This window comes from Struthio camelus, chromosome 9 (assembly GCF_040807025.1).
Source record: "Struthio camelus isolate bStrCam1 chromosome 9, bStrCam1.hap1, whole genome shotgun sequence".
Lineage (NCBI taxonomy): Eukaryota > Metazoa > Chordata > Aves > Struthioniformes > Struthionidae > Struthio > Struthio camelus.
In genome coordinates this window covers 15,455,609-15,469,288 of record NC_090950.1, presented here as the reverse complement: position 1 = coordinate 15,469,288, position 13,680 = coordinate 15,455,609, and the positions used below count along the sequence as shown (strand labels likewise).

The following is a 13,680-nucleotide window of genomic DNA, read 5'->3' as shown; positions in this document are numbered from 1 at the left end:
TTTTAGCTGCAAAACTTGCTGGGAATAGTATGAGGTCTGCTTATAAAATTCTGGATAAGGAACTACTCTAGAGTGGGGGAGTCATGGACAAGGTTAGTCTTTATGAAATGAACAGTAGTGAAATGGAGGCAGTTGTAACAGAAGCAGCTACCTGCTTGTCCTGGTAACAGCTTTTTTTCCCCCGCCGCTTCAGAACGTGGGAGCGTATGTCAGCTTAGGAGGCGAACAGTAATGTTTTGGCAGGTGTAAAATTTCTTGTTTTAAAAATTGAATGTATTTGTCAAAATTGGGTATATTGAGGAAATATGCATCTTACCCTTCTTCTACAGAGTGTTTTTTTTAAATATGTTAATATATATAGTTGTGTGTGTGTGTGTGTGTGTGTGTGTATAATTATATATATATATTATATATATGTATTTAGTGTCTTAAAGACTTTTCTTCATGATCCTCTTGTGGAGTGGAGTAAACCTGTCAAAGGGAATACAAAAGCACTGGTGAACGAAACTGGAGAAGTTGTCAATGAAAAGGTTAGTCGCAAACAAGCATAGCATAAGGTAGTTCAAATATCATAGTGTCTGTTATGGTTGCAAGTTACAAATTTTCTAATTGAAAGTTTAATTTTCTTAGGTTTTTTTAATTTAAAAAAAATTTAGCTTTTGCGTCTTGCTTGTTAATAGCTGTTAATAATTGTGTTTTCCCACTGTGTTGGAAGGGTTTGGGGGTTTATCGATTTTTGGGGCCCATGGGGGGGTGTTTTCCTGCTGTTTTGGAAGGGTTTTGGAGTTTTTGATTTTGGGGTGCATTGGAGGGGGTGTTTTCCCACCGTGTTGGGGTGGGTGGGGGGCTTTTTTCTGGCATGTTGGGGTGTGTAGGGGGGTGTTTTTCCACTATTTTGGATGGGTTCGGGGATTTTCCGGTTTTGGGGCACACTGGGGTGGTGGGGGCATTTTTCTGCTGTTTTGGGATGCATCTGGGTGGCAGGGGATGTTTTTCTGCCATTTTGGGGTGCGTGGGGCGGTGGCGGAGGTTGGAAGGTGTTTTCCCACTGTTTTGGAAGGGTTTGGGGTTTTTTTTGGTTTTTTGGGCACATTGGGAGGTGTGGGGGGAGTTGAGGGTGTTTTTCCACTGTTTTGGGGTGCATGGGGGTGGGGGGCCTTTTTCAGCCGTTTTGGGGGTGCATAGGCGGAGGTGGGGGGGTGTTTTTGCACCTTTTGGAAAGGTTTGAGAATTTTTTGGTTTTGGGGCACACTGGTGGGGTGAGGGGCATTTTTCCACCATTTTAGGGTGCATTGGGGTGCTGGGGGGCAATTTTCTGCTGTTTTGGAAGGGTTTGGGGTTTTTTGGTGTTGGGACACATTGGGGGGTGGGGAGTTCAGGGCATTTTTTTGGTGTTTTGGGGCGTGTTAGGATGGTAAGGAGGTTGAGGGCATTCTTCTGCTGTTTTGGGGTGTGTGGGGGGGTGAAGGGTATTTTTCACCGTTTTGGAAGGGTGGTGAGGGGGCAAGGGTGTGTTTTGGCTGTTTGGGAAGGGCTTGGGGGTTTTTCAGTTTCAGGGCGCATTAGGGTGGTGGGGGGGGTTGAGGGCATTTTTTTGTCGTTTGGGAAGGGCTTGGGGGTTTTTCAGTTTTGGGGTGCATTTAGGGATTTGGGGGAGTTGATGGCTTTTTTTGCTGTTTTGGAAGGTTTTGGGGAGCTTTTGCAGGGTTGGGGGATGGGTAGGTGCCAATGTGTTACATGCTTGAGCTCTAAATGAAAATGATTTTAATTGGTGTGAAGTAGCTACTGTATGTGGGCTTCAGAACTGCTTATTTTGAATTGCTCAACACACTCTGTTATTAGGCTTTATTTTCAGTTGCTCATACTTTTGGCCTAAATTTTCCAGACGAGGTGTCTTCAATTTCATCCAGAATTTCAAGAAACAAAGATTTATTTACTCTAAAGGAATTGCATGGAATAAAGGATTTCTAACATTTTCAAGTATTTTGGGATAGCTTTGGTAAATTTTATCTGTAAAAATAAAGGCAAAAGTTATCAATGTCTCTCCATTTCAGAGAATGATTTTTAAAAGAGTTTGTTTTTTTTTTTCTAAGTATTTTGCAGTCACCTGCAAAGGTTTTTGTTTTAAATTGGCACACAGTTTTCAAATATCCTGATAAAGATAACTGTTATTTCTGTGTTTTAAGATATGGAAGCTCATGGACAGCCAAAATTTTCATTTTTGTCCTTTTTCTTTGTTTCTAGGCCAAAACTCATGTCCTTGATATAGAACAGCGGCTGCAAGGTGTAATTAAGACTAGAAACAGAATAAAAGGATTACCTTTATCTATTGAGGGGCACGTTCATTACCTTATTCAAGAAGCAAGTGATGACAACCTGCTCTGCCAGATGTATATGGGCTGGGCCCCATATATGTGAAATTTGTTCATTTTGGAAAGATAACATTCACAGTGATGTAGCTGTAATATTATTTTACAAAAGTGTTAATCACTGCGTTAGAATATAACTCGCCACTTTTGTTGATTTCTGATTTTAAGCAGCCGCACAGTTTTATGATCAATTGGAAGTGTATATAAGCTATAAATTTGCAGTACATGTTACGAAAACTGTGCACTTGCAGGTGTGCAAGGTGTGATGACTTATGTATGGCTTGTATACATATAAAGAACAGTGCACATGAACTATTAGACTGTACAATTCTCTCCAAGTTTTTCTTATGTACATAGTGACTTTGAATATGTGAGAAATATTCTCAAAGAATGCTGTATGCTAACTATAAAATACTGTATATTTTTGTAGAGTTTTTGTAATTCATTCCCTTGTAGATTAGGACGGTTGCCATTAAAGTTTTATACTGGCCTGATATGAAGTGGTGCTTTCAACTTTTCCTGGTCATAGTTCTGAAGGGCTTTCTAAAACTAATCAGTGTTTCTTTTCGGCAGCAGAACTCACTTTTTGGTTGCCTGCGACCTTCTTCCCTCTGGTCTCTCTAAAGTCTAAAAATGTATGTGGCGTCTTAAATCTTACTATGAAGAAACTGGTAAGCTGTAACTGTGTGTTTCCTGCTCCCTTGCCTGCCGTGAAGGGAAGCTGTGGGCGAGAGGACCTGGCACTGTGGCTCAGCTTGAGCGCGAGGCTGGCGTTACCTCTGCGGTTTTAACGGCGGCTGGTGTGAGAGCGTGGCCCCGGCCCCTCGTTTTCCCTGTTCAAAGGCCGGCCGGCCCCGGTGAGCAGGTGTGTTGGGAGAAGGTGTCTTGGCAGAGAGGAGAGCCGGCTGGCGCGACCCGCGCAGGCCGCAGCCCCGCGTTTACGGCAGCGTTGGCTTCTCTCGGCCCCCAAATTGGGTAGAAGGGGGGAAACGAGCCCCTCCGATAAAGGCTTGAATAACGGTCTCTTACACGCTATTTTTGAAAGCTGTACTGTTCTGAGAGACAAACGCTGCAGTTACGACTGCTGAGGGCGGTGACGGTGCGTTACTGTCCTCAGCTGCCCCCCCTCCCCCCCGCAGCTGCGCTCCGCACCCTTCGCCAGCGCGGTTTAAGGCAGGGCTCTGCGCTGCCCGCAGGGGGGCTCGCGGGAGTCTCTTGTTCAGGTGTTGCCACTTTGTCTCGTAACTCTACAGATTTTTCCAATTTCGAGCTTTTACGATCTATTTGTTGGGGGGGGGGGGGCAGCTCCCAGAGCAACCCCTCCCCCCTCCCTCCCCGCGGCGTTACCCGGCGCGTGGGGGCGGTGCCAGGGAGTCCCCGCCCCCGCCGCGCCGCTCTGTGCGCCTCTCGATGGGCGGCGCGGGGCGCTCTGCGCGGCGCTCTATGGCAGTCGGGCGGCCCGGCTGTCAGTACGGCGCGCCGGAAGGAGGGCGGAGCGGGGCCCGGAGTTGTTTGGGTTCGGCGGGGCAGGAGCGGCGGCGGCGGCCATGGGGGTCCCCAAGTTCTACCGGTGGATCTCGGAGCGGTACCCCTGCCTCAGCCAGGTGCTGAAGGAGCATCAGGTGAGCCTGGGGGCCCTTCCCCCCCCCCCCTTCCGCGGCGGCCGGGACAGCGGGCTGGAAGCGGCGGGAGGCCGGCGGGGAGGCTCCCGAAGCGTCTGGTCCGAGCGGGCCGTGAAGAGCTGGAGTTACCGGGGAGCCACTGCCGTTTGCGCAGGTAGCGCGCAGCGCAGCGCCGTGCCGTGAGGAGGGGCCCGGCCCGGCGCCCTTACCCGCGGTGCCCGGCCCGGCCCGGCCCGGCCGGGACTCGTTTCTCTGGGCCGAGCCGCGGCCGAGCGCTCGCCGAGTTTGTTTGAAACTTCCTGCGCATCCTTCCTTCCCCCCCCCCCCCCCCGCTGCCTTTCCTGGGCACTTGTTACGCCGGGGCGGCCCGGTTGTCGTTCCCGCGAGGGGGGCAGCCCCTCTGAAAAGGGGCCGCAGCCGAGGGCGGTCGGCACCGTAACGACGAGGCAGAAGTTTTACAGCTCTGCCGCGTTTCCGCGTCGGCTGACGCGCAGGGCAGCTCGTGTGAGTACGGCTCACACGAGAGAACAGCTAAAGCTTGAGAAAGGTAAGCTGCAAATAATGTTATTAACGATCAGAGCCCCCCCAAAAAAAAGAGTCTCGCTCTGAAAGCGATTGCGTTTGGTACGTGTTAGATGCAAGCTCTTAGTTTTTCGTTGTTGTTTGCCTTTTGCGTTTTGGACGTGGCTTGGTAGTCTAACGATATTCTGAGATCAGTTAAGTGATAATTAAAGGCCTGTTTAAGTGTTAATATCTTGCTCCTTAGCAGATACCGTTTTAAAAGATTAGATAGCTATTGTATCAACGTATCTCAGGAATCTTTTGCTCAAATGACTCTAGACCTGGACTCCTGACCCCTTCTTGTAGTTTCATGAGGTAAAGCGATTTTCAAAGCTTGGCTCTTTGCCTAAGATTTACTGGATTTCACTGCAGTGTTGCATAGAGTCCAATTCAGTAGCCTAGGCTGCTAACTGAAATTGGTGGCAACTTTAAGCTTCTGTTAAAGAACTGTGAACTTTGGCAGCTGAAGAGTCAGCATGTGTCCGCTCCACCCTGTGGTGCAGCAGCTGGGCGTAGCACCCATTATGCTTTCTGAAGGGGGCTGTTAGAGCTCTTAGGATAAATAGAAAGCACTACTTAACCTCAAGTATGTCAGTGCTAGTGTCATTCGATATTTTGTCCTTTTGAAGGCTAGGTGGTGTTATTTACTTCTGCGAAATACTTACTGTTTATAAAAGAGGGAAGAAAATTATTCAACTCTGCTATCTGTGATGTTGGACTGCAACAGTTGCATGAATCTACGTGCTTCTTTTTTCTACCAGACTACTCGAGTATACAAGCAATTGGCTACCAGCATCTGGATTAGGCTTTCAAACTGTTTAAAAATGTTATTTCCTTACTGTTACGTATAAGAGAGAGGTTGGTCTTCAATTAATTTAGAAGTTACGTAGTTTAGAAATTGATGCTTTGATATGTCAGTACAGTGGTTCTATGCAGTAGCCATTCTAGCTAATAACTGCTCTCTCAGGTTTTTCAGTGCTTAAACGTTTGCTTTCAACTGCTACTTGGGCCAAACACGTTTCGGCAAAAAATACCATCAGACTGATTCTATCTGAACTCCTGTTTGTTATGCTTTGTAAGCAGGAGGGTCAGCTGAGCTATGCTGTCACCATTTACATCTTTGCATTAGTAAGTAGAAGTTGTCCTTCAAACAGAAAACCTGAAATACCACTTGAGATGATTTCACTTGACTTTATTTTGAAGACAATTCCAAGCTGTCCAGAGTGTGGCTACTCAATGTTTTGAGTACTTCAACTCAAAACATTCTTTAAGTATGTTTAGACCATCAATTTTAATTTTCCTTAATCCGGCAGGCAGATTTTTGTCTGAAGTGTTGACCTTTGGTCTGTTTTCTAGGATCTGGGAAAGGAAGTTTCTTGTACAGCTTAACATCATCTGTTTGAGTTCAGAGTCAGAACTTTGGGAAAAATAAGGTGTATGATTGTTAATTTTCAGAACAATCACAACAATAAAAATGTTGGTAAAAGTGTTAATGTTATTATTTGATCTGAATCCTTTTGAACTCTCAAAATCGGTCTGTGAAAGACAACGGTGTGCACTTTGCCTTGTAAAAACAATGGAAGAAGAGTTCTGTAGGCTTCTTAAGTAAACGCGTGTTACTGTGTGACTTTCGTTCAGTTGAATATCTTTGGCTTGACGCTAACCTTGATAGACTAGTTAGGTTGGCTGTGCGTGGTGGTCTCTACGTATTCAGGAAAACGTGCAGTGAGGCACTCCAGGTAGTGGAATACAAAAATGGTCTGTTTTCACGTATTACGTTTTAGTGGTTTTGTTCAAGAGAAAAGGGGGATGTTTTTTCTTTTAGTATGCATGGTGCTGTGTTGATGAAAAAGTGTTTCAAAAGCAGTACAAAAATATCACTTAGTGCAGTTTGTCTACCAAATTCAACTGCACTGAAGATTATTATGTGCAACAGATGATTAGCTGTTGCTGGTGACTAGAGATCTTTCCAGTCCTGCCTCTTGTTCCTCCTCCTCTTCATTTCTGTCACTGAAGCAGTTACGTTTCTTTAAATTTGAATGATAAATACAGTCAGTCTTTAGAAATTACGTAGTAGAGATGTGTCAGCAACAATACCACAGATCATCGCAAAAAATGAAGGAACGCCTTTTTCCAGCTGTAACGACAGTGATGGATTAAAGAGTAGGTTTGTTTATTGCGAATTGCTCTTGTGCGTGTTTGGTTCCTTTTGGCAATAAAAGATGGCCCCTTTGTTTCATACGCTTAGCTGTATTTCTCCTCTATGTATATCCAGGAGTTTTGCTTCCTTTAAAAAAAAGAAAAAAGGAAAAAAGGGGGGGAGGACTTTGCAGCTGGGAAGGACCTGGGTTGTTAAGTGAAGCCAAGGCAAAACCTGAAACAGCAGAGTTGACAAAAAAAGCCACTTTGGAAGTCATGAGAAAGTACCTGTTGTATCATTGTCAAGTCTACTGCTTTTGGTGGTAACTGGCACTTTTGTAGATGCACAAACAGCTATTAGAATAGCTAAAGAGGCAGCATGCAGTGGTCATGGTTGGAGCTGGTTAATTGGGGGAGAGCCCTAAAGCTTCTTAAGCCAGGTTTGCTGCGAAATAGTGTTAAAAACTCCATCCTTGGCTTTGTTGCTTCGATTGTTTAGAGTACAGCCCTGCAAAATTGAATCAGTGAAATGTCTCAGGTTACAAAAAGTTACTTCTTACCCCAAAATGTGTGGGTCCCCCCCCCCCTTACACAGCGTAGAGCATTGGCACAACAAAGGGGACAGAATCTCTGATGTAGCAAAAACAATCAGGATGGGATAGGAAGCTCCTCAACTGCCTATTCACTGGGAAAACCATAACATGGTATGGCAACCGCAGGCAAACCTGCAGCCGGTCAAGATACTCCTGGGCAATGGGCTGATGCTGTACAGTTAATCTTGAGGAAGCCTTCTTACCTCAGTTTGTTTTCAGGCTTTATTGTTCCCAACCATGCGTTGGGCACTGTTTGCCTTGTTTTAGCTGTCACGAAACAAGTACTAACTGTGGCGTTTTTAGATTCCAGAATTTGACAACTTATACCTGGACATGAATGGTATTATACATCAGTGTTCACATCCCAATGATGATGATGTTCACTTCAGAATCTCAGAGGATAAGATTTTTGCTGATATCTTTCACTATTTGGAAGTACTATTTCGCATTATTAAACCAAGGAAGGTTTTCTTCATGGCAGTTGATGGAGTAGCTCCAAGGGCAAAAATGAATCAGCAGCGTGGGAGACGCTTTAGGTGAGAATATTTGTTCTTGCTCTGTCTTTAAGATAGTAAGCATTTTAAAAAACAAACAAACATGGGGTTAACGTAGGCAGTGAAACATAAAATAAATTCTGAGCGGTTATGCCGTTGACAGTAGATACTATTTTTAGTTAAATGAAGGTAAATGCCTATAAAATGTTAATTCCTAAAATCATGATTCAAAAAAAGGAAGTGCGCTCATTACGTTAGATTTTTTTCCTCTATGTATAAGTTCTAGGAGTGGGGTTTTTTGGTTTTGTTTTTTTTAATGACATTTTCTCTGGAATAAATCTGTCATGGTGCTTTTGCGAATGTGCTTGGTGGCTTAATACCTTTAGCAATCTTTGGCATTTGTGAATGCTATTTCTAAATGGACCTTTTTGGTCACTGTTACTAAATGTTCTTTAACAGTCATAGAAGGAAAAGAGAAATTCCAAAGAAGAACATGAAATGGGATTGAGAGAAGGACAACAATTTTTAAGTTGTATAGAGTACGGTAAACCATTCTTAAGACGCTTTTTTTTTTTTTTTTTTTTTTCTCCCCCGATTCAAAAGGTGTTTGTAGAATCCTTGACCAAGAAAGGCTGGGATGATTTGGTTTCTCTCCATTACTGATTAAGAGAAGTTGTTAGATCTGAACAGTATTCCAAAGTTTCTGCTTTCTTTAACCTCATCACCAAGTTATATGCTCTTTATTAGTCTGGAATACCATTTTCAAATATTCCAAACGTTCCCCTTGTTTCAACGTTCATTTGCTTTCATTGTGATCAGTCACTAAAGGTTTTCTTGGTAATCTAAATATTAGCAGTGTCTGAGTAATGACAGATTATCATAATTACTCAAAAAAAAAAAAAGAGCCTTTCAGTTTGCAATTCAATTTTTGAGTCTTTCAGTTGCACCAGAGATGATATAAACTGTTCTTAGGTGTTAGATTTCTTTTCCTTTTTTTTTTTTTTTTTTTTTTAAATACTCTTCAAAAAAGCAACCATACCTATTGTGTTGGGAAAACTATACTCTAGGGTATTACCATTTGAATAAGTCAATTTCTTCCGTTCTCCCCCCCACCCCACGCTTTGCTTTTAGGTCAGCAAAAGAGGCAGAGGACAAAATAAAAAAGGCGTTAGAAAAGGGAGAAACTCTCCCTGCAGAAGCCAGATTTGACTCTAACTGTATTACACCAGGTAAGATAATCTGCTAATTAATTCCAGAGCACAGATGTAAAAATAAACACATTATAATTATTTTCCCATCCAATAGCCTTTTTTTAAATTAAGGGGCAGAATTTATAAAGGTCTCAAGTAAGTTGGGAATGCAGATCTGAAAAACTTATAGTAATCTCACTCTAGAAATTTTTAAAATCACTGTAGAAAAAAATGAAACATCATTTAAAAAAAACCCTGACTCTGCCCGTTATCTCCAGCAAGTTGTTTTTCTTGCTGTTTTCCACTAATACCTATGATACGTAAATGCAATCTTGAATGACTAGTGAAAATGTTTTGTGTATAACTTCTAGATTTCTGTTTTCAGGAACTGAATTCATGGCCAGATTGCATGAACATCTTAAATATTTTGTAAATATGAAGATTTCCACAGACAAATCCTGGCAAGGAGTAACAGTCTACTTATCAGGCCATGAGGTTCTTGTATTCTGTTAATGATTTATTTAAAATAAATGCTTATTTTATAGCAAAATGCTTACTGATGAACTTTGGTTTTGTACACAGACTCCAGGGGAAGGAGAGCATAAAATTATGGAGTTCATCAGATCAGAAAAAGCAAAGCCCCATCACGATCCAAACACGAGGCACTGTCTCTATGGTTTAGACGCTGACTTGGTATGTGTAGTTAATATGAACAACAACTGAGTGGATTGTTCCTTGAAACGTCTTTGTATTGTAGGTGCTTATAGTTTTAAGATGTTATTAAACATGCACATAATTTTTTTTATTCCTTCAAGCTCTTGAATTTGTAAGGAAACAGAACAAACAGCAACATTTCTTGATGTTTCTCATGTCTTGAATAACAGTTTAAAATGGCATAAAACCCTTCTGATATCTCTTTGTAACAGATTATGCTGGGATTAACAAGTCATGAAGCACACTTTGCACTCTTAAGAGAAGAAGTCAGATTTGGTGGTAAAAAATCTCAAAGGTGAACTGATTTTAACCATCTTGTTCTGTATATGATGAAATGAGATTCAAAAGATACGGGGTCACCGAAACTATTTGTTATTGTTTGCATATTTAATTTTAAGGTCATATTTTTTTCTAACAAACAGTAAACTATTAATTTAGAGGAACTAAATTGTTGTGCATTTGAATTAGTTAACAGGTGAAAATGTATGTTGTCAGGGCAGCTGATAAAAATCCTTAGAGCTTTGGTGTGTTGTGTTTCTTGCTCCATACTCTGAATGGGGCAGCCCAGGCTGTAGTGACGCTGTTTCCATAGTTGTCTTATAAATTAAAAAACTCTGAACACATCTCTGTACACATCTCTGTGCATAAATGCACATCTTTGTGCATTTAAGCAAATAACTAGAGTAGTTACTAAAAATAAAGAATCTTAAAGTGGCTGGCTGGGTGCTCCTATTCTGGATTTGCCCATTTGAACTAACTTGTAGGTTATCATCAGTCAGAACAAGGCATTTTATTTCCAGAAGTGTGCGTGCACATGGAGCTATTCTGAAGTAATAGAAATATTTATTTATAACAGTTACTGTGGCTAGTTTCCTTCTTTATTGAACCTTAGGCCTACTTTCGGTGGACAAAATGGTGGCTATGAGAGATAGAAAGACAAGAAATAATATTTGCTGCGTAAAAACTCTTGGATACTATGATGATAAGTCATGTAATTGTTTAGATAATTATATCACTTTTGCTAATGCATCAGTGTGTTTATTGCCAAGGAGATATGATAAACATTAGAAATAGTTTTTCACTTCCTTGTCTTCTACAGTCATTTTTCACTAATGCTGGTGAAGCCTATCATGTTTTGTTGCTGGTGTCGGCATGTAGCGTTAAAACTTAGGTTTTGGTAGCGTTAAAACTTAGGTTAAAAGTAAAAAAGGATATTCAATGAACCCATCAAAAGGTTATCTTTAGGAAAATGTGAAATGAAAAGGCCAGATCTCCTAGTAGCCTTTTTTTTTTTTTTTCCCTCAAGCATTGCTTTGTGTATGTCCTGTTGTAGTATCCGGAGAAAATTGCTCAATAGAGGAATTTACTCTGTAACTTATTAAAAGCCTGTCAAATATAGTTCTCCTTTGCCTTTTGTCAGTATTGTCTTTTTTATGAGTATTTAATGATGGAAAATTTGAAAATATTAAAAATATGTACAGACTGATATCTCTCAGCAGCTTTTTGGTTGAGAGAAGTTCTTTGTGTTGAGTCAGGATTTTCAGGTTGGATTACATGAAAAATAAAGGGCTAACGGAAAAGCCTTACAGGATCAGCCTGGATTTTCCAGAGTTCCGTAATATTTATTTTAACGTTACATTTAAAGTGACTGAGTTAGATCTAATGTTCCACACAGCTCAGGCTTGCCTTAGTACTCTTCATGTAGATTTGGTTTTCACACGCATCATCTTCAGAGAGCTTTAGACAAAGCAGAGTGTGTATAGCTGTGTGTGCACACACAGGCGCTTATGCTGGCTTGTCCTTGGAGGTGGTCTTAGCTAGTTATAATATCTACATGTTGACATAGTCCTTCCCTGTTTAAAATATATCAGTCTTCAGCTCACCAATCTTAATATCTTTTTGGCTTAGGTATTAGCTAGTTTTAGTGAAGAGCAGGAAAGGAGAATATATATTGATTACTTATGCAGGAGACTAATAGTAGGTTTGTCACTTTTGCACTGTAATACCGTGTTCTGAAGCCACCAGATTATGCGTATGGAACATATTTTCAAATTGAGCATATTAGTACTTTTTTAAGCAAAATTGTAAATGACTGAGAATTTCAATGCATATATACCGTAGATAGTTTAGACATCAATCTGTGTGCTCCGTATGTACTCAGACTAGTTCTACAATATCATAAAACGTTTATTGATACTGGTACAAGATTAGGATGAGGTTTTCCCTTATTGTGGACAATGGGACAATTACTGAACAGCTAGTTACAGCAACACGAAACTTGGCAAAGCTGCTAAGCTTTCTGTAAGCTAGCTGTTTTCCATACAGTGCAGTCACGTGTGCTGTTTAGAGGATTTTAAGGCGAATTTTTATAATTTTTCCATTAATCATAAAATAGATGCAAATGTAACTTATACCTAATGCCTTCTGAAAAAATATAATCCTAGTATAAACGCTTTTTTAGATAGCTTTGGACTTATTAAATACTCATATATGTTTTATAAATAATTGACTTAATGCTTTGAATAATTTACAGAGCATGTGCGCCAGAAGAAACCACATTTCACTTACTACACTTATCACTGATGAGAGAATATATTGATTATGAATTTTCACCAGTGAAAGTAAGTCCTAATGGAGCTGTGAGTGAAAAATGTGTGAAAGTTTTGTGTGTAAACTTGATCATTAAAATCTCCTTGTTGTTGTTTATTTATTCCAGGACAAAATTTCCTTTGAATATGATATTGAAAGGATAATAGATGATTGGATCTTAATGGGTTTCCTTGTAGGCAATGATTTTATCCCTCATCTACCTCATTTACATATTAATCATGATGCACTGCCGCTACTTTATAGAACATATATGGCTATCTTGCCAGAACTCGGAGGTAAGTGGGAGTGAAAAAGAGGGCTAAGGAGAAATATACCTATAGAGCAGGCCAAGATCAAGAGGAAAGATTAAATTCAAGTACCATCTTACTAATATTACAATAATGTTTGATAATCTTTGCTGAAGTATAGTGTTGGTCAAAAGTTAATCTTTTCTAATCTTCAGCTGTCTCTGTGACTACTTGCATTTCTGAAAATGTTGTTCTTCGCTGCTGGTTTTTTTTATTATAATAATGAAACAGAACCAGATGAAGAATGGGAAAGAACAAAAGCATCACTGAGTTTAACTCTGTTATCTCATACCACTTTTAATAGGATCTCTGAAGGATATCAAATCTTCTTGTCGTTTACCTTAGGATTACTGTGTAACACACCATTGTTAGGAGTAGTTGGACTTGAACATAGTTTAAAAAAAAAAAAACCCTGCTTTTGCTTTTTTCTAGAGTGGTTCTCGCAAAATAAGTGTGTGTATATATATATAAAAGTATACATAAAACCAAGCACAGTTTGGTCAGTATGTTGATTGAGAAAGTGAAGGAGAATATGCACGCTTCTGCAATATGTAGAAGCGTTGCGTTTTCTTTCCGTTAAGAGAACCAATTTAGTATGGTTGCATGTCATATACTAAGATGGTTTTTAGAGCACACTGTGTGGGTAGTAGATGAAGAATAGCAACACGTATGTAGAATTAAAATATAAAGAACTACGATCTCTTTTTTTGTTCATAGAGGGACCTTACAGGATTGTGGAAACCAACGTGTGGACAATGGTGTTGGTTTTTTTGCTTTTGTTAAAATATTATGAAGGGTTTTGGCAGGAACAATAAGTTCAGTCGTGGAAAGTAGAAACATTAGCACTCCTGCGGTTATATTTATTGATCTTTGTCATGTTAGAAAACTTAACACTGTAATACCTTCTTCAAACAGCTGGTAAGATTGCATTGTAATATTTAAAGGGCTTCTAAATTGCAATTTTAAACATCATTTTGGTTTTACTTAAAAAACAAACAACAACTTTATTTTCCCGATAGGTTACATAAATGAAAATGGGCATCTGAACTTAAAACGCTTTGAGAAGTATCTCACAAGATTGTCAGATGTGAGTAACTTGGT

At 40.6% G+C, this 13,680-nt stretch overlaps 2 protein-coding genes across 7 annotated transcripts in view; both read left to right on the top strand.

Annotated features, from left to right (window-relative positions):
* ATR (ATR serine/threonine kinase) overlaps nt 1-2,863 on the top strand; it is a 45,061-nt gene extending 42,198 nt beyond the window's left edge. Inside the window, exons 46-47 of the mRNA XM_068953994.1 lie at nt 425-530; nt 2,245-2,863. Coding sequence (XP_068810095.1) covers nt 425-530; nt 2,245-2,418 — 280 coding nt within the window. The 3' untranslated portion in view covers nt 2,419-2,863. The remainder of the gene's footprint in view (nt 1-424; nt 531-2,244) is intronic.
* A 944-nt stretch (nt 2,864-3,807) lies between these two features.
* XRN1 (5'-3' exoribonuclease 1) overlaps nt 3,808-13,680 on the top strand; it is a 40,497-nt gene continuing 30,624 nt past the window's right edge. For all 6 annotated transcript variants that reach the window (XM_068955157.1, XM_068955156.1, XM_068955154.1 and 3 more), the window contains exons 1-9: nt 3,808-3,991; nt 7,588-7,820; nt 8,910-9,007; nt 9,354-9,463; nt 9,551-9,661; nt 9,895-9,977; nt 12,216-12,303; nt 12,399-12,567; nt 13,599-13,666. In XM_068955157.1, the coding sequence (XP_068811258.1) occupies nt 3,917-3,991; nt 7,588-7,820; nt 8,910-9,007; nt 9,354-9,463; nt 9,551-9,661; nt 9,895-9,977; nt 12,216-12,303; nt 12,399-12,567; nt 13,599-13,666 (1,035 nt within the window). In that variant the 5' untranslated portion in view covers nt 3,808-3,916. The remainder of the gene's footprint in view (nt 3,992-7,587; nt 7,821-8,909; nt 9,008-9,353; nt 9,464-9,550; nt 9,662-9,894; nt 9,978-12,215; nt 12,304-12,398; nt 12,568-13,598; nt 13,667-13,680) is intronic.